This window comes from Caretta caretta, chromosome 4 (assembly GCF_965140235.1).
Source record: "Caretta caretta isolate rCarCar2 chromosome 4, rCarCar1.hap1, whole genome shotgun sequence".
NCBI lineage: Eukaryota > Metazoa > Chordata > Testudines > Cheloniidae > Caretta > Caretta caretta.
Genome location: NC_134209.1, coordinates 73,996,050 through 74,015,198, shown reverse-complemented (window position 1 = coordinate 74,015,198; position 19,149 = coordinate 73,996,050). Strand labels below are relative to the sequence as shown.

Here is a 19,149-nt window from a genome sequence, read left to right as displayed (position 1 = left end):
CAAGTGACCCTCACCCACACACCGCAGAGAAAGACAAAAAAAATAAGGTCACTGATTTTTATCTAACCCCAATCCCACATATGGTCATCAGTTAGACTCTGAGCATGTGAGCAAGAACCAGTCAGCCAAGTACCTGAGAGAGAATAGTTGGTGCCATGTCAGACCACTGGCCCACCCCATCCAGTGCCCCATATCCAGCTGTGATCGTATCTGATGCTTCAGAAGAACGAGACCCAAAAAAAAAGATTTTTTTTTGTTAATCTCTTTCTAACCTGCAGGTAGCTAGCTGAAGCCTTAAGCATGAGCTATCCCGTAGGAATTTCACACATACTGATGTTGTCTATAAAATAAAATATTTCGATCTTCAGGACAGTCAGCCCAGCACATTTCACACACATTGAATTTGCCGACATCTGTACTGTGTTTATTAAAAACAGAGCTCCTGTAAGTAACAGGTTATCCAGAAGCACGTATACAATAGCTCTAAATACAATGTCAAATGTCTCTCATTCTGAGATCTTCGTATAACAGGTTTACTCTCTTCCTAATTTAGAGTAAGTTTAGGCTAGTTTGTTCATTTGTACTGTGTAATGAATGTTCATTTCCTCCTTAGCAGGAAGTATGTTCAGTAAACTGCTTAGCATCTCAAACAGTAAAGAGGGATTTAGTCAGAGTACATCAGACAAGCTGACCAATATCCCTAGCAAGTCTCCACAGAAAACTCATGTTTCTGGCTTCTACATAATTACCTCATGTAATAACTTCAACTTCTTTGCTTGTGTTCTTATTGGCATAACCAATGCGCTGTTTTTTAAAAATTTCTTTGTGAAAGTGCTGGATCGACAGCCCTGGAGACTAGAGGTTTGTGTTTTCCCACAGTTGGGCAGCAACAGTGCCAGTTTCTTCACAGTATTCCAACCGCGACTTGTGGGGGGGACCACACATCTCCATACCCATTCAGTCTTTGCTGTCTCCAAAGAGATGGCAAACAACGATGACAGTTTGTGGTTTGTGTAATACATATACCTGCCAATTAGGAATTAAACAAAGGTCAATTTATTTCACATAGGCAGGGTCCTGTGTATTACACACCTGTGGAATTTGCCACTGAAATCATTCCCTGCTCCAAAACAGTGCTCCAGAGTCTCAATTTTCATTTTTTTTAAATGTTTCTACCCCGGTGGTTGTGCAGACAACCCTGAAAAGAGGAACAGAACGTAAACTGATGCAGTGGTGTTTTCAGAGTGTGCAAGCAACCTGAAACAGCCATGAGAAATTTGAGCTGTCTCATTTGTTTAGGTTAACTCTGAAACCTAAAGATGATAACCTTCAACATACTGAAAGTGTGGCTGGTGTAAAATAAACTGAATATCAAAACAGGTGCTACTGAACTAATTGTATTATTCATGTCAATAATTCAATCCTATATATTAAGTTTGCCTGAAGATATCACAGAATTGAGATTTTTGCTACACACTCATACAATGTACATTGCTGCAAGATCTACATCCCTTACTTGCTATGAAGTACATTGTGCCTTGTTTCAGAGTAACAGCCGTGTTAGTCTGTATTCGTACATTGTGCCTTGTGTACAGGCAACATGAAATGCAAAGACTGTCATATATTTTTCTGTACCTGCTTACTTTTAAAGACTAATATCTGCCTTTCAGATCAATTAACATTCAGTCCTGATTATTCTGATGTGTTTCTTTCATCCAGTATTCCTTCACTATATTCTGAACTGAAACCCCTTTCACAAAGGTAGCCAAAACCTACCCAGCAGTTCAAGCTGGTGTTTGTTACTCGTACATTGTCGAGGTATTGTTAATCCTCATTTTAGTACGGTTATTGTTTGGAAGAGGGAATTCTGGCCTTAAGAGAGAGTATTCTCTAAGCAAGATTTTAGCAGCAGTGTCTTGTAATAGTCTTCAAAGTTAGACACAACATGGTATAGGATGTATTTTCTAGACTTAAAGGATACTGATCTGATTTCCCTTAATCAACATGTGTGGTTATTTGCACGTTAATTCTGTTTGCATGCCAGTAAAAATCAAATTACACTCCAAGTCGGTCTCCCTCAAGATGCTCTCCAGAATGCCTCCAACTTACTACTACTACTTTTCTATTTTTAAAAATACCTGTAAACACTAAAATGAACAAGGAACTTGGCTATCAGATATACACAACTCTAGTATGCCATATCCTACACGTTACATATTTTAATCCATGTCAATACAGGTCTATCATAGATCTTCTAACACAGCATAGATTATACTATATTCAAATCATATAGAATTCCTACAAGTACTTATTAGATGCCCATCATTAGTGCACATGGGTGCCTTCTGACTGAAAAATATATTGCAAACCAAGTTTCCTTGCTTTCCACCCCTGATGACAGTTGGTTCAAACACTGATGGACTAGATGACTCTTGAGAAAAACATAAGTTTATCCTCCTGAAAATACAAAAATGAACTTGCTTCGAGTGCACTCCTCTCTAATGATTTGTCCAATGAAAAAGTGAAATTAAAGAGAGATTGTTCATCATTACTACTGCTGTTCAGAAGGCTTGGGGCAGCAGTGAAATTGCCATGCATCAAGTCACTTTCACTCTGCTTAGGATGTGTTTGGGAACAGCACCTTCAGACTATATTGACCACTGTTTATATTTTCTGTGAAGAGATGGTAAAAAATATATATTTTAACCTCACTCTAAAAAACACCACAATTGCATTACCACCTAGTCATCTGATCCTTCACTTCTTTTGTGAGGAAGTTTCCTGTAAAGTCAACTGGAATTTTGCCTGGGCAGGAACAGCTGAATCAGGCTAAGACATTATGCAAATGAGGCATCCATCAACCATCCAAAGTAAAGGGCATAACCAGAATTCCATTATAATGACAAGAATATACACACCCAACTTCTTAGATGCAACTATTGACCTGAATTTGTATAGTAGATTTTTATCATATTTCTAAAGGTCTAGGTTCAGAATTTTATTTACATGATAGAGACGAAGAATCCCCAAATTTCATATTGAAAAAAGTTGCCAATAATTTGTCATTTACTGTACATCTGAACATTGATTTATTGTAAACTTTTTGAAGATTCATGAACATGAATGCATTTTCATTTTTACACATGTAAGTTTCCCAAAATTCTGAAATGAGAAAGTATTAGAATTATATTTTTCAGTTCTGCCGTTATACAACTGGCATTTTTGACAAGAGCATATGACATGACAACACACACAGATTCTGCAGAATACAAGCTTTTATTTTTTAAAGCAAATTTCCATCACTTATAGTTGAGAAGGTATCAGTTCACATTCAGGATGTCTGAAACAGTATGAAATATAGAAAATGGGTAGGGGATAAGAACTTTTGACCTCTAGCCCTGCAAATGACAAATGGTCCTCCACTTCCCATTTCAATGTTATTAGAATGCAATATTATAAATACTTTTTAAAAACCTAGAACATTAAAACAAAAAATTAAATTACATTAAAAATTCATGGTCATGATACAAACTAAACAATACATATGGTTTGCATACTCAACTTCCTTTTCCAAAGACCATTTCTACTCCCCTGCCATGAATTAACATCTAGTTCTAGATCATTAAAAATCATTAACAGAACTTTTCCTCGGCTAGTAAGGTACCAAAATGGGGATGTCTTCTATAGGAAAGGGTTCCCAAGTGCAACCAAGAAAAAGTAAAAATTACTTTCACGTTTGCAATAATTTTCTCTCAGGAGCAAGATACTATATATGATTACAGAAAATGATTTATTAAAAGTCATTTTAAGTTCTTACAATGACTGTTCAGTGTATGTATGATGGTTTTAAGAGCTATCAACTGAACAGAGTTGCACTTTTACCCTAGAAAAGCGAGTTATGAAAACCTAAATTATAGTGACAAAGCCATTGGTAAAATGAGCAGAGATCACTTACCAATAATTCACCTGAGCAAACAGCTTTTAAGAGTTCTGGAAGTTGAGAACAGTAGTTGTTACAACCAATTCATCCACTGGATTTTATAATAGGCTTAGAAGACTACCTTTTCTGAAAAAGGATTTAAAGCTATTCTCAGCCAATGAATAAATGTACTTGCTAGGTAACGTTTGCTAAAGAAGCCTACATACACTTTTTAAAAAAAAATCATAAGAAATATAAAGAGCTAATGTTTGTCATTGGAGAAAAAAATCACACAGAACTGTGCTACAGTAAGCATTATGCCATTTACATGTATCAGGCTTCAATTTTATTCCCACAGTGAGCAAAAAAAATGTTAAACCGATTATGATTTTTCCCCACTGCTAGTTCTATCTGCAGACAGGAATGAAAACTGGTAATTTCTTCTGCCCATAACTGATTTTTCCACTACTACTACAAATTTATCATTCCCGCATGAGTCTTGAGATTGAGATTCCAACTGGTATCCCAGTAATACAATGGTAATACTACAACCTTTTTGTGCTGCAGTTCTCTCTTCTCCTGTCCCATTACCACTCCGGTCTTGTTTTCTCTCCCTTTTCATTCAGGTTTCCCTTTTACTGGTTGTTCACTTACTCCCCTTGCTCACCAGAAGGTTTGATGCTGTTTGGAGGGAAGCAGGTATTCATTGCCACTTCTGTGGGTAGGGACACATGCTCCCAAATCTGAGATGCAAGTTGAGACAGCAAACATAAAAAGATTGGGCTGATGAGCTGCTTCCTGAGCTTGTACCCTGGTAAATACAAACTGCTCGCTCCTGAGTCCACCTAAGTGCAAGAGCAGGAAGGGAAGCTGGGTTTCAAAAGTTCCTTACTACGAACTGTAGATAGGTCAGTCTGCAGACAGCTCCTCTGTCATGCTGCTGATGCCACTAGCTTTAACAAGAAGAAGAAAAGTAAAGTTCACTGCTGCTACTGAGGGCCCTATGGGAAGCACTGAAACTGTCAAGAATCGTGTTCATTTCATATTGCTGCAGCTTGGGGGAAACTTGAGGAAGGAACTGGACCACTACTCATAGTGGAGGACCACGCCAAAAGACAAATTGGCAGAATAACAATCCCAACCTCCTCACAGCAGCCAGGAAGCTCTGAAGGACAGATGAGGCAAAAGAAGAGCTCTTTCTCCCTTCTAGAAGCTAGGAAGGCATAGAGTTTCAAGTTTATAAGACACCTAATAGCGGCTAATGCTGGAGATAAAACCCCCAAGCAGTGTCCAGGGACTGCACTCACCAACTAGGAACAACATGCCAGTAAGGAATTAGACTTTTCAGCAGACTGCTGCCTCAAGATCCCACTACTGAGGTATTTTAATATTTGTTCTAGTTCATCCCCCCCAAAAAGGCTACTTCTTTCCCATTCCAATTCCACCCTCCAACTCTGAACAAATCCCTCCAACTCCGCTCTCCTCCCTTCACACATACTCCTATCCCATCCAAGCATTTTCCTATCAGATTTTCCACACGTGCACCTCATGCCTCTCCAGTCTCCACCCCTTTCATAGCTATGACTTTTGCCACGCTGGACCATCTCTTCCATACTTTCTCTTTTCTTATGCTCTGTTGACTCAATTGCTGATTCCTCCTGCTCCACAATCTCCATCACCCTGGACCTCTTCAAAAATCTATCCTACCCCCCACTCTTCTCTTCCTCCCCTCCAGCTCCCTTTCACATGCCAGTGAAACCCTCTGGAAAAAGTACTACAACCATGTTCCGTACAAGTTCATTCTCTCTTTCACTTCCATCAACTTCCTAGTCAACCAACACTAACTTCCCCTCTTCACTAAGTCACACCCACAATCCCAACCCCCGATAGGCCACTTCTCGCTCCCTCCTCCTCTATGCAAGACCCTGTTGATATTTTGAGTAGTCTTGTCAATCCATCATCTAAGTTGAGGCCCCATCAAAGAGCATTTGTGCAGCATCCCATATCTTTTTGAGCACTTCCCCCAGGCGCCTAATACCAGCCTCAGTCACCTAGTTCATGGTTCCTATAAAAACCTTCCCATGTTCTTCCATGCTGACTATTATGCATTGAACTAGTCTAATGAAGTATTTGATGTAGAGGAGTGATTTTAAGACAAACTTTCTCCTATGATTCTTACAGGAAATGACCAAGTGAAATAAAGGGCCAGTGAGAGTCATTATAGGCAGAGTAGACATTTATAATTAAAGTTGTTCTAACATTTTCCATGAAAACTTGGTTTTCACTTACCTCTAGTTTTGACAAACTAACCATTCAGAAAAAAAAAAGTTTTGCATGCTTGGTCTCTGTCTCAGGTTGATTTGTGGGGGGGGGGATGCTTTGAGCAAGAGTGCTTTAGCCATTTCCAAGAGCAATGGTAGCGAAAAATAGGTAGTTTTGACAATTTTTATTTTAAAACAACACTTTTGGTCTCCTGAGAGGTTTCCTGGGGTGTTCAGTGATTTAGCAGCCAACTTTTAACTTGCTCTGAACATTTGCAACTGGTGATTTTCACGGATCACAAGCAGCACTAACCACTTCTCCTATCCCAGGAACACCCTCTTGCCAAACTTCAAATATCTGTCACACACCCTTGAGATGCTCGGACTTTTCAAAGAAACTTGGGGGGGGGGGGGAACATTACATTGACAAGAGCTGCCTATTTTTCCCCAACACAATTTTCTGAGCAGTTAACATGTAAGCCTCTGTTTTCCGTTGCTTTTAATGGAAAGTAGAAGACAATCTTAACTACAGGCATTGCTACCAGCTCTGCCTATAAGAAACGTCTTGGAATCATCAAGTTATGCACATAGCTAACCTATGTAACCTTATCACTGTTCTCCTTATCCTCCCCTTCCTTGTATTTATTACACCCACTTATTAGGTGTAAGTAATTTAATTCTAAGCACTTCAGGACAAGGACTGCATCTTCCCATGAATTTGAATACCAGTTAGCTCAACAGGGCCAGTTCCTGTTCCTCTGGGCTCCAATAAAATACAATAAAAATCGCCACCTTTGGCTAGGAGGTTTAGTCCTTCAGCAAGCAAGCGCATGACCAGTTTTTCAAGCCTTGCCAACCAAGCCCAAATATCAAAGAGCTAACAATCACACAAATTTTATAGTTACAACCACCACTATTACTAAAAGTTGACAAAAGCCATTTATTGAAAGAATATTTTATTTGATCCATATTAACTTTTTACTAGTTTCAGACTGGCATGAAGTATAAGCCCAGAAATCTTTATAAACAAGCTTTTTTTGCTTTACTTTTATTGTATCCAGTTCAGAGATTTTGAAGTATATATCATGTAAGTGAAACCACTACATTTCTCATTCTGCCACTGGACAAGATTGAAGTTTGCAAGTGCAACAGGCCAGACTGAATAACAATGGAATCACTGTTTCACTGCTAAAGGACTAAACATACTCATGTTATAAATATTTATGTAAATTATAGTTTACCTTTATTTTTTTCCTTTTTACAAATTACTCTGCATTTTTATTCTGAAAGAGAAGTGCTACACTTAATGTCTTAGATTAGGGGTTCCCAAATTGCAAACGTTACATTGCTGCTCATTGTGCTGGCTCTCTTCATTTCCAACTGCCCAAGTGCATTAAAAGATGGTTAAAAATACATTATATATTTTAATGTAAACATTCTCCTGAGAAAAAACGAACAGGAGTACTTGTGGCACCTTAGAGACTAATAAATTTATTTATACGCGGACAGTTTATTTATTCAAGTGACACCATCATAGGACCTAATCACATTAGCCACGCCATCAGGGGCTTGTTCACCTGCACATCTACCAATGTGATATATGCCATCATGTGCCAGCAATGCCCCTCTGCCAGGTACATTGGCCAAACCGGACAGTCTCTACACAAAAGAATAAATGGACACAAATCTGATATCAAGAATCATAACATTCAAAAACCGGTAGGAGAACACTTCAACCTCTCTGGCCACTCAGTAGAAGATTTAAGGGTGGCAATTTTACAACAGAAAAGCTTCAAAAACAGACTCCAACGAGAAACTGCTGAGCTTGAATTAATATGCAAACTAGATACTGTAAATGGGCCATCTTGATCATCACTACAAAAGTTTTTTTTCTCCTGCTGATAATAGTTCATCTTAACTAATTAGCCTGCAACTTCCAACTTTTATATTTATATATATATACATACACACACAAACACATATATATCTTCTTACTATATGTTCCATTCTGTGCATCCGATGAAGGGGGCTGTAGCCCACGAAAGCTTATGCTCTAATAAATTTGTTAGTCTCTAAAGTGCCACAAGTACTCCTGTTCCTTTTGCGGATACAGACTAACATGGCTGCTACTCTGAAACCTGTCATTCTCCTGAGGTATTTGCAACCCAACCCTCACAGCATGTTGCTAGTGCAGAAGAACCTGAAAGCAAAATGAACTAAACAATAGTTGTACTTGCATATTGTTGTTGTCCAATCTAAGACAAATGCAAAAAGTAGACAGCAAAATAAAAAATGCTTTTTTAAAAATTAGTTTTAATCTTCAAATGCATTTGTAAGATGGATAGGAGATCTGCATTTTAAAAATATATCTGACCTTGGTCCTTTTAACCAAGCACCACATACAGTACCATTTGAAAGCACTTGTTTTCTATGACCACGTCGCACCACAAACAGCTTTACACTCATTTGGAATGATTCAGCAACATAATGCTAGATCAAGAAGTGAATGTTCATGTCTGTCCTCTATTAATGAGTTCTCACACAATTAAACTCTTTCATCTGTTACCAGATAAAAGAATGCTGTATTCCATAGACAATGCTACTGGAGAACAAGCTGAAAATTTAATTGGAACAAATATAGGTACCTCCTATAGTTAAACCATTGTTTCTCTCAAATACTTGGCAACAGAATTATCTCCCAGACAGAGGCATCCTGTCTTGAGGTACTCTGACATTAACAGATGTCATTGGTATTGAGCTATGGGTAACTAGATAGCCCTCCCCTTCCAACATAAAACATATTGCTAATGCCACTCCTCTGCTATTAATTATTCTAGTACTGAATTTGTTGAATTTACCAGACTGCCGAATTCCAGAAGAGTGCTTTAGCAACTTGTCAATGGGTCTAGGAACTATTTGTATCAAGTTCTTCCCACAGCTCTAATCTTACTGTAGGTGATTTAAGTAAAATGATGCAAAAATTAACAATTTACATACATCTGATCACTCTACTCATCAGTTCATGTATCATATAGAAATGGTAATGTAAAAAGCAAGTAGTTTAGGTTTTAAGTTCTTTTTAAAGAGGACTTTTATTCTTCACAGTTAGCTGCAAATAGCATAATATTTCACTCAACTATTTTTACTTAACTGTTAAACCATTAAGAAATTGTTTTCAAAAGGCTTGAAGCCACAAATATAAAAAGGGTTTTGAAAAAAAAAATCACTTCGTTAATATAAAGCTTGGGGGCAAATATCTGTTTGCAATTAATTAACATGTAGAGGTTTAACTAACTTGTTTGGTGACCAAATTTTCTATTTAAGCCTTCAAAGAAAACAACATGAATAGCTTAATAAAGCAATTACATAAGAGAAGAGTTCTGTTATGCAACAGACACAATGAATAATGCACATGTAAAACAACTGGTCATATGCATTTGGGGTTTTATTACTTTCTGAAGGCTTGGCTACACTTGCGAGTTAGATCGCATTAGCTCACTACCCGTCCACACTGGCAAAGCACGTAGAGCGCTCCGACTCCGCGGCTAGAACACAGCTGGTACTCCACCTCGGCGAGTAGAATAACGTTCTGTGCACCCCCACTGGAGTGCCGCAGTGCCAGTGTGGACGCCCTGGTCTGTTAGTGCGCTCTGATCGGCCTCCAGAAGTGTCCCCCTAATGCCTGTTCTAGTCACTCTAGTCATCACTTTGAACTCTACTGCCCTGCCCTCAAGTGACCAACCATCAGACCCGCCCTTTAAATTCTCTGGGAATTTTGAAAATCCCCTTCCTATTTGCTCAGCCAGGCGTGGAGTGCTCTCAGCGAATCTTTCCAGGTGACCATGCGCCAGGCGATCCCCAGTATGGAGCAATGGCAAGGTGTTGGACCTCATCAGTGTTGGGGGGAGGAAGCTGTCCAGTCCCAGCTGTGCTCCAGCCGTAGGAATTACGATACCTTCGGACAGATATCAAGGGACATAACGGAAAGGGGCCATGACCGGGACGCACTGCAGTGCAGGGTTAAAGTGAATGAGCTGCAGAATGCCTACCGCAAAGCCCACAAGGCAAACAGCCGCTCCAGTGCTGCCCCTGCAACCTGCCTTTTTTACAAAGAGCTGGATGCGATACTTGGGGGCGACCCCACCTCCACTCCGAGTACCACCATGGACACTTCAGAGCCCAGTTCAACAAGGCAGGAGGAGGAGGACCAGCAAAGCAGGAGTGAGGGTGCTGAGGTGGAGGAAGACACCCCGGAATCCCTAGATGCATGCAGCCAGGAGCTGTTCTCAAGCCAGGAGAAAGGTAGCCAGTCGCAGCAGCTGGTGCTTGGGGAAGGACAAAACACCAGAGGAGGTTCCCAGTAAGCAGCTTTTTATTTTGGGAAGGAAGTTATTCGGTGCACGTTCTTGGGGCGAGGAGAGTTAGGGCTGCATACATGCCTAGATGCGGAATAAGGCGTTGATGTGCTCCCTCACATCGCGGTAATTGGCCTCAGTGATCTCTTCAAAGGTCCCATCCAGAACTTGGGCAATGCACTTGCGCAGGTTTCTCGGGAGAGCCACTGTCGTCCTTGTCCCAGTAAGGCTAGCTTGTCCATGTCACTGTGCCATGAGGGGCGGGGGGACCATTGGTGCATACAGGCAAGCTGCATATGGGCCAGGGAGGAAGCCGCATTGCAGTAGAAGACCCTCCCTTGCTTCCCAGATCACCCTCAGTAGCGAGATACCTTCCAGGACGAACTCCTGTGGAAAATGTGGGGACAGTGTTCAGTGTAGGGACCCCCTGCTGCTGTTGGCTCTCCCCAAGGCACAGAAACCCAGAGGACAATACAGCCCGTGAAACAATCAGTCACACTTGACCCTGTGCCTACTCACCATTTTGGAGCTCCCGTGGGTTATGTGCACTCGCTTGGGGATGGGCAAATTATGCTATTGTGTAGACTGTGCTTGCCCTTAAGTACAGGAGAATCATTGCTCTCTCTGGTGTGAACAATGCTGCCTCTGTTAAGTGTTGCATTTTGCCTTTACAGATGCAACCTTGAGATCTCAGACATCCGTGTTATCACCGGCTGAAAGACTCCAAAGAATCAGAAAGAAGCCACATAAAAGCAAGGAAGACGTTGCATGAAGTAATGCAGCATTCAAGTAATGAAAACCAAAAAGCGAAGCAGTGGCAGGACAGTGAAAGTAGGATCCGCCAGCAGAATGAGGAGCGCCGGCACAAAAGCGTGGTGCTCCAGCAGAAAAGCACGGATCGGCTGATAAGCATAATGGACCGCCAAGCGGACTCTATCCAGGTGCTCGTAGCCATGCAGGCGGAGCACTACCGTCCCCGCCCGCCGCAGCCCTTGTCCCACAATTCTTTCCCTTGTGCCCTCATGTCACCTCCAACCCATTTTCCCCAACATCCAGGTTCCTAACCGCCACTAGCTGCCTCCAACACCTGTAGCTTCACCACCCAGCCCTGAAACCTACGACCCTTACCCACTGCACTCAACCCTCATCACCATGGAATATAGCTATCCTGAAGCGCAGCACTCATTGCACAGCACTCCAGACAAGAAGGCTGAGTATGATAACAGGACATACGCAAATCTGTACCGTTCCCCACCCCATCCCCTTGCCCTTTCCGTTTCCCAAGCAGTTGTGTTTCTTTGCAATAAATGGGTTTTCTTTGCAATAAATGTTTTTTTGGGTTTGAAAACACTATTATTGCATAAAGTAAAAGATACCTTAGCCCAGGAAAGAAACAGGCACTGCAAGTCAGCGTAGCAGTCGCAGATTCCTACTAACATTGGAACCACTGCACTTCACTCCCGTGCAGGGCACCAGACATTACTGGTGGCTTTCAGCCTCAAATTGCTCCCTCAAGGCATCCCTAAACCTTGCAGCCCCATGCTGGGCCCCTCTAATAGCCCTGCTCTCTGGCTGTTCAAATTCAGCCTCTAGGTGTTGAACCGCCGAGTTCCATGGCTAAGTGAATCATTCACCCTTCCCTTCACAAATGTTATGGAGGGTACAGCATGCGGATGATAACCGCTGGGATGCTGTCATCAGCCAGGTCCAGCTTCCCATACAGAGAGCGCCAGCGGCCCTTTAAACAGCCAAAAGCACACTCCACAGTCATTCTGCACCAGCTCAGCCTGCTGATGAACTGCTCCTTGCTGCTGTCAGGGCTCCCTGTGTAGGGTTTCATGAGCCCCGGCATTAAAGGGTAAGCGGGGTCTCCAAGGATCACAATGGCCATTTCGACTTCCCCTATGGTGATCTTCTGGTCTGGGAAAAAAGTCCTGGCTTGCAGCTTCCTGAACAGGCCAGTGGTCCGAAAGATGCGTGCATCATGCACCTTTCTAAGCCAGCCTGCATTAATGTCAAAGAAATGCCCACAGTGATCCACAAGTGCCTGGAGAACCATAGAGAAATACCCCTTCCAATTAACGTACTCTGAGGCTAGGTGGGCTGGTGCCAGAATTGGAATGTGTGCACCATCTATCGCCCTTCCGCAGGTAGGGAAACCCATTTGTGAAAAGCCATCCACAATGTCATGAATGTTACCCAGAGTCACGGTTCTTCTGAACAGGATGTGATTAATGGTCCTGCAAACTTGCATCAACACAATTCCAGCGGTCAACTTTCCCACTCCAAACCAGTTAGCGACCAATCAGTAGCTGTCTGGAGTTACCAGCTTCCAGACTGCAATATAGCCACCCACTTCTCCACCATCAGGGCAGCTCTCAATCTCGTGTCCTTGCGCCGCAGGCTGGGGGCAAGCTCCTCACACAGCCACTTTCATGGGACTTTTCTCATCCGCAAGTTCTGCAGCCGCTGCTCATCATCCCAGACTTGCATGATGATGTGATCCTACCATTCAGTGCTTGTTTTCCAAGCCCAAAAGCGGTGTTCCACGGTGGTGAGCATGTTCATGAATGCCACAAGCAAACTCGTGTCATATGCGTTACTCAAGTCAATATCATCGTCGGAGCCCTCACTGTCACTTTGTATCATAAGGAATAACTCAACTACCAAACGTGACGTGCTGGCAAGACTCGTCAGCATACTCCTCAGCAGTTCGGGCTCCATTCCCGCAGACCGAAAGGGAAGACAGAGTGTGCAGTATAAAAAAACATTGAAAAATGGCGCCAAATGTGGACAGAAGCACAGGGATTGCTGGGATGCAAACCGATGCATCACGGGGCATTGGGACAGGACACAGAATGCCCCGCCCCTCCTCCCCCTTCCCACAAGCCACAGCGCCATAATGGAAAGAGGTGCTGCCCATAATGCACTGCTCCCAATGCTGCTGCAAGTGCTGCAAATGTGGCCACGCCAGTGCGCTTGCAGCTGTCAGGGTGGATAGACTGCAGCGCTTTCCCTACTGCGTTCTCCGAAGGCAGGTTTAACTCAAAGTGCTCTACATCTGCAAGTGTAGCCATGACCTAAAATTCTTTGTGAACTAGGATACAGCACTCCATTGACTAGAATAATTTAGATAGGCTTTGAATACCCACTGTGTAAACAAGGACACTCCCGCACAACATAAGTTAAAGATTTTTCTGCAATAACCTCTGGAGCAATGCTCTGAGAGGACCTTTTAAAATCTGTCCAAATTAGAAAAGGACTTCTGCACTGAGAAAAGGTTCTAAGATTTCACTGACTCCCCCCCTCTTCATAATTTAATCATATTTAACAGTTCTCAAAGCTGTGTGTTCAAACAAGGGCAGTCTTCTGTTCTCATTTCAACTCACAATGAAGTCATAACAGTAAATTTACATCACCATAATTGAAGGCAAAACACTAATGTCAAAAGCAGAATTACAGATGTCACAGAATAAGGAGGAGAAGTTGGTCATATAGAGAAAGTGCTTGTTAAAACACAAATATATTCAATAAGCAGTGACGGGAACAAAGAAATATGACCAATAGATGCTTCCTTGACTATGCACATTCTCTTCCATGCACATTTCTGTCAATATGAAAGAGTATACATTCTCCTCCCAACCCTTTTTCATTACAGTCAGAATCATACCACTTAAGGATATCTGAAGAGTCCTCAAAACAAAATGAAATGACTACCTTTCTGGAAAAATCTGGGTTATTATTTAGGGAAGACAAAAAGCGGAAGACCAAGGCCTTTATGGCTTGGTAAAAACACTGCTTTTTAAAGTTTTGCTTTTTAACTGCAAAGTACAGAATTCAAGAAAGAAGCTTACTCATCGCCACATAGTCTGCCCTAAGATTAAACTGAAGTAAATCCTTCTCAGAAAGGAAAAAAGAAAAATTTAAATTTAAAAAAAAAAAAACCTCAATCCACTCAATTCAGAAAAACACAGATGAAAATGAAGGTGTATATTTTCAAAATACAAGGCTTTGACTCACAACTACTGTTAAAGATAATGAGTTTAAATATCTAAATCTCAAAAAAAAAATACATTAAACATTCTAAAAAGTATAAAGGAATTTTCCTCTTTTGAGCCTTCTCCCCAGAAGCAATAAGCAGCACATTTGATCACCAGCCTCAAAGACTTCCAGCACTGCCAACACAGCATGTTTCCCATAGATCTGATCTTATTTGTTGACTCTTTTGGCCAGTCAGAGCCTAATGGATTTAGGGTTTCTTTCTGTGTAGACTGGTACAGCAGGCTTTTGGTGTACTGATACTTGAAGTTTTGCAGTGTTAATACAATCATGGTGTTCTGGATTTAGCTTTCTACACAGTGTTCTTCACACTGGCTCTACCCCCTGCATTCATGCTAGTGTCCTCATCGAGTCATTTCTTCCCCCCCACACACACACACCCCTTTTCTTTTTTTAAACAGATTGGCAGGGACACAGGAAAGTTTAACAGTTCACTTTATTTGGCACAGATATTCAACTGTCACAGTGGAAGTTTTGTCTCTCACAGGCTGGTTTGAAGGCCCACTACCTGACTGATTTCTGAGCAACTGCCAATATCCCTGCGGCTGACCAACTGACAGTCTTTTTATAATCTTCTCCCAAGATCTCTGACATCCCTGTCTGACTCCCATTACTGGAATTTAAGCTTCTTACAGAACAAGGGATCTTGCTACGTTAACAAATAGTATCCTTCTGAAATAGCACTCTGTCTCCAAATCTAACTTTTCAGTAACTGTGCTACTCTGATACCTAGAGGCTTTCATACTGGTGCCAACATTTAAGACAAGTACTGTAACAGACATTTGGAAAGGTCAAGCAAGGACACGGGAACACAACTTTAGTTTCATCATAATAAAAGGACTTTGCTCTAGAATGAAATAGAGAAGATTATGTTTTTTCATATAATCAGGACCACCTTTTCTAACTATGATATACATACATATGCGCAAAATCATAAGTAACCATGGTAATTAAAAATAAAGCCCCTCACTAAGATCAGGACACACAGAGTTCTTAGAGAAACAGGACAAATCTTTAGAAAACAGGACAGATGGCACTGCAACTAATGAGCAAAGTAACTCCTTGAATCATTAGCTACTGAACTACAGCTTGACATAGGGATCAGAATAAAGCTTATTTGTGTTTAGATGGTTGGCAGCAAAAACATCCAATCACCACTCCAAAGCAAAAAGAACTCACTCACCTTAACGTGACTCAAAAAAAACAACTAACAGTCAAAACATTTTTACACATTTTCTTCCCCTTCTGTCTCTAATGTTTATAAAGCTCTGTGTGCTTTCAATCCTGCAGGAGCAAATGACGGCATCAATTTTTATTTATCCCACACATACACACACACATAACCGCATCCCCAAGTAAAGCCTGATTCAAGTATTTCAAAAATCTTTCTCCCATACTACTGTGCAAGAATTTCACCCTATTTTTGGGAGGCAGAGATTTGCCAAAAATACCACACTCACCTCTCTTATAAATGTATGGGCCAGTAATGCTGTAATGAGCTATAGATGTACAAAGTTAATTCAATTCCAGCATTCAACTACTGTACTTATGTTGTATTGGGAACAGATATATAACCTCAGTTAATTAATGGCCAACAATATAAAAGGCCACTCAGTTGTGCAATATAAAAAAAATGTATTCAAAACATTTTCTTCTCTTTCCATGAGCTAGCAATCCTATACATCTATATTTTGGCTGAGTAAAGTTTGTATAACAGTAAATATGTTGTATCATGCACTCCTATGCACACTATGGTATTCAAAGTTTCTGTTAACACAATAGTGTTTTCTTTTAAAACGAATACTTTTCAAAAGGAAAAGAGGAAAACATAGCAGCAGTTACTAAATCTAAGTGCTTCCCACAGAGTCAGCTTTCAGGATTTACGAAACTCTCAGCCAAAGAGGTGCCCTCCCCCTTCTCCTCTGCTGCTGTCTGACCACACAGATGGGTTCTCTGCCCAATTTTAGGCAAAGATAGAGGTGGTGGGAATGGAAGGACAGATTAAGGGGATGTGAGACCCCAACAAATAACAACACTACTGGCGGGGGGGGGGGGCGGGAGAAAGAGAGAAATCCTAAAACTAGTGCTGGTTGTGAATGAATAGGACTGTTCCTCCATCCCGTGAGTGGGAAAGGGGGTTAGAGATGTCTGAAAACAGATTAGTTAGTGTGTGTATGTACAGATAGAGAAAGGAGTACTAGAAACAGATGAGATGTGCGTGCGGTGTGAGAGAGACAAACAAGAAGTAGCTATGGGAAATGTTGGCGAACGGAGGACTCGTTATCTGGGGGCTCTGGTCGGGGTGAGCGGAGGGTGAGTAAGGAAAACCGCATACCTAGAAGCACGTATAGGGAAATAGGTACCTGTTGCCCCTGTGTGCAGTACCTAGGGGGCACAGATCAGGTCGTACCTGCCTGTACCTCGGGGCTCCTATCCAGGGGGGGAAATGGGGGTAGGTACCGGAGGTTAGGCTCCTCTTGAAAGGGGAGAGGATAAACAAAGGATGTAGGGGCTCTTCTCCGCGGCAGCGGTGAGTAGATACCTGGGGGCTCCCCTCTGGGGCAGTACGCGGGAGAGCGAGAGCAGGGGCGGACTGGGGGTACCGGGGGCTCCTCTCCGGGCCGCTGGGAGGGAGCAGCAAGGGGGTGGGAGCAGCAAGGGGGTACCTGGGGGCTCCTCTCCGCCGGGTTCTTCATCACCGCCTGGCGGAAGCTGTTATCCACGTACGACGCCATCTCGCCCCTTCTCTGCCCCGGACTGCAGCGCCCCGGCCCCGCCGCCTCCTGTCTGGGCTCCGGCCGCGGCTCCCGCTGGGTGAGGAGCGGGCTCGGAAGCTGCGCCGAGCCCCGGCCCCGTAAGGCGCGCGGCGGTGGGAAGCCGGGCTCGGTCCCGGCGGGGTCCCGGCTCCTGTCGCTGCGCGGCGGGCGCGGCCTCTCGCTGCTCCGGCCCGGCTCGCGGCCGCTGGGGGTGAAACGCCGGGACTCAGCAGCGCCGCCGCCCGGCCAAGCCCGGCCGACAGCGGGGAGAGCGGCCCGGGGGCTCCCACTGTCCTGGCGCCTGGCGGCAGCGGCGGCTCCCGGCTCCTGCTCTACTGGACTCCGCCGTCCCGCTCCGTGGCTGCTGCATCCCCGCCGGCGCCTCCCATCCGGGCTGCCGGGGGCTGCGGGGCTGCGCTCCCGGCTGGGCGCGGGGAGGTGGCTGGCTCGGCGCGGGCGGGGCCGGGCTCTCAGGGGGGGAGCGGCCTCCTGCGCTGGCGGCTTTGTGCTGCTGCAACCATGGTGAGGAGCTAGCCACACCGGCGGGGAGCGGCCAGCGGCGGCGGCGGCAGCAGCGCTCGGGGAGGGGCCGCGCCCAGCTCCCGCCCCCCCGACTCGGCTCGGCTCGGCCCGGCCCGGCCCGGCCCGGCTGGGCTCAGCGCTCGGCCGACACCTCCCTGCCGGGCGCCGCCCGCTATTGTTAGGGGGTCTCGGGGCCCGGGTCACCATATAGCTGTCCAGCCCCCCCGCACCCGAGTACCCCCGACTCCCGTACTGGGCCCACCCAGCTCAGCCCCCTCGCTCTTGGGCACTGCTGTCAGCCGAGCCCTGACCCGTCACACCTGGACACCACCTCCCTCCCACAGGACACACGCACCGGCAGGGAAGCCGTGCGTGTGGCCACTCCGGGCAACGAGATGCGAAGCACGCTTCAAAGCCTAGTGCCCCTACTAGGAGCCACCAGTCTCCCCATGAGGATCCCCATGGGGCGAGAGGCCATCTCTGGCAAAGGCAGGACTAAGGGTTTGTCCAGCAAAATCACCACCTTAACTTGGTAAACCAACAGGTGAAAGGTGCAGATACCTATTCAGGAGATTGTAATGTGGCATAACCAGCTATAGAAGCATATTGTCAGACTCTGCACCATATTCATTTCATGGGTGGATTTAAGTTGTGGCCAAATGTGGAGGACATTGCAATAATCCATTTTAGCCATGGCAAAACTATAGATTGTCAAGGCTGGGAGGGACTATTATGATCATCTAGTTTGTTTTACATTTAACAGGATTTAGAATTTAATTCAGAAATATCTGCATCAAGCCATAATTTCTGATGATAGCATATTGTTTAGAAAGTCATGATTTAAAGACTTCAGCTGATAGAGAATGCACCACATTTCTCAGTAAAGTATCCTAATGATTAAAAGCTTAAAGGCCAAAGAATGTTGATTACTTATTCAAGAGAACTGCCAGGGATTTCAATCTGTGACTATTCACACACCAGTGCATGAACCCTTCCAGTATACCACAGAACTATTGTATAAGATTAGCTCCATGGATTATAGAAGGCAGGTCACAGAGGAACTGTTGGACTTTCTAATAGGAGCCAGAGGTACATGCTGCTGCTGTCATCATCTAAAAGCAGCTAGGAATCTAACAAGACCCCCAAATTGCAAACTTTGCTAACAAATGGACAAATATCTTCAGCAGGGGCCCACTATTATCTAAACCAAATCCTCATGGTTTTTCCCAATTCACCACAATAACCTCAGCCCACATCCTCAGTGGTATTGAGGTGTT

General features: G+C 43.7%; 2 protein-coding genes across 10 annotated transcripts in view; one reads left to right on the top strand and one right to left on the bottom strand.

Annotated features, from left to right (window-relative positions):
• RAPGEF2 (Rap guanine nucleotide exchange factor 2) overlaps nucleotides 1-17,829 on the bottom strand; it is a 288,495-nt gene extending 270,666 nt beyond the window's left edge. For 5 of the 9 annotated variants that reach the window (XM_048847537.2, XM_048847547.2, XM_048847539.2 and 2 more), the window contains exon 1: nucleotides 17,261-17,829. In XM_048847537.2, coding sequence (XP_048703494.1) covers nucleotides 17,261-17,329 — 69 coding nt within the window. In that variant the 5' untranslated portion in view covers nucleotides 17,330-17,829. The remainder of the gene's footprint in view (nucleotides 1-17,260) is intronic. The other 4 variants (XM_048847542.2, XM_048847546.2, XM_048847544.2 and 1 more) reach the window with 2 other exon arrangements.
• The window catches only part of SPMIP2 (sperm microtubule inner protein 2), a 107,298-nt gene continuing 104,972 nt past the window's right edge, over nucleotides 16,824-19,149 (top strand). The window contains exon 1 of the mRNA XM_075127778.1: nucleotides 16,824-16,907. The gene's annotated coding sequence lies outside the window, so the exon portion shown is untranslated. The remainder of the gene's footprint in view (nucleotides 16,908-19,149) is intronic.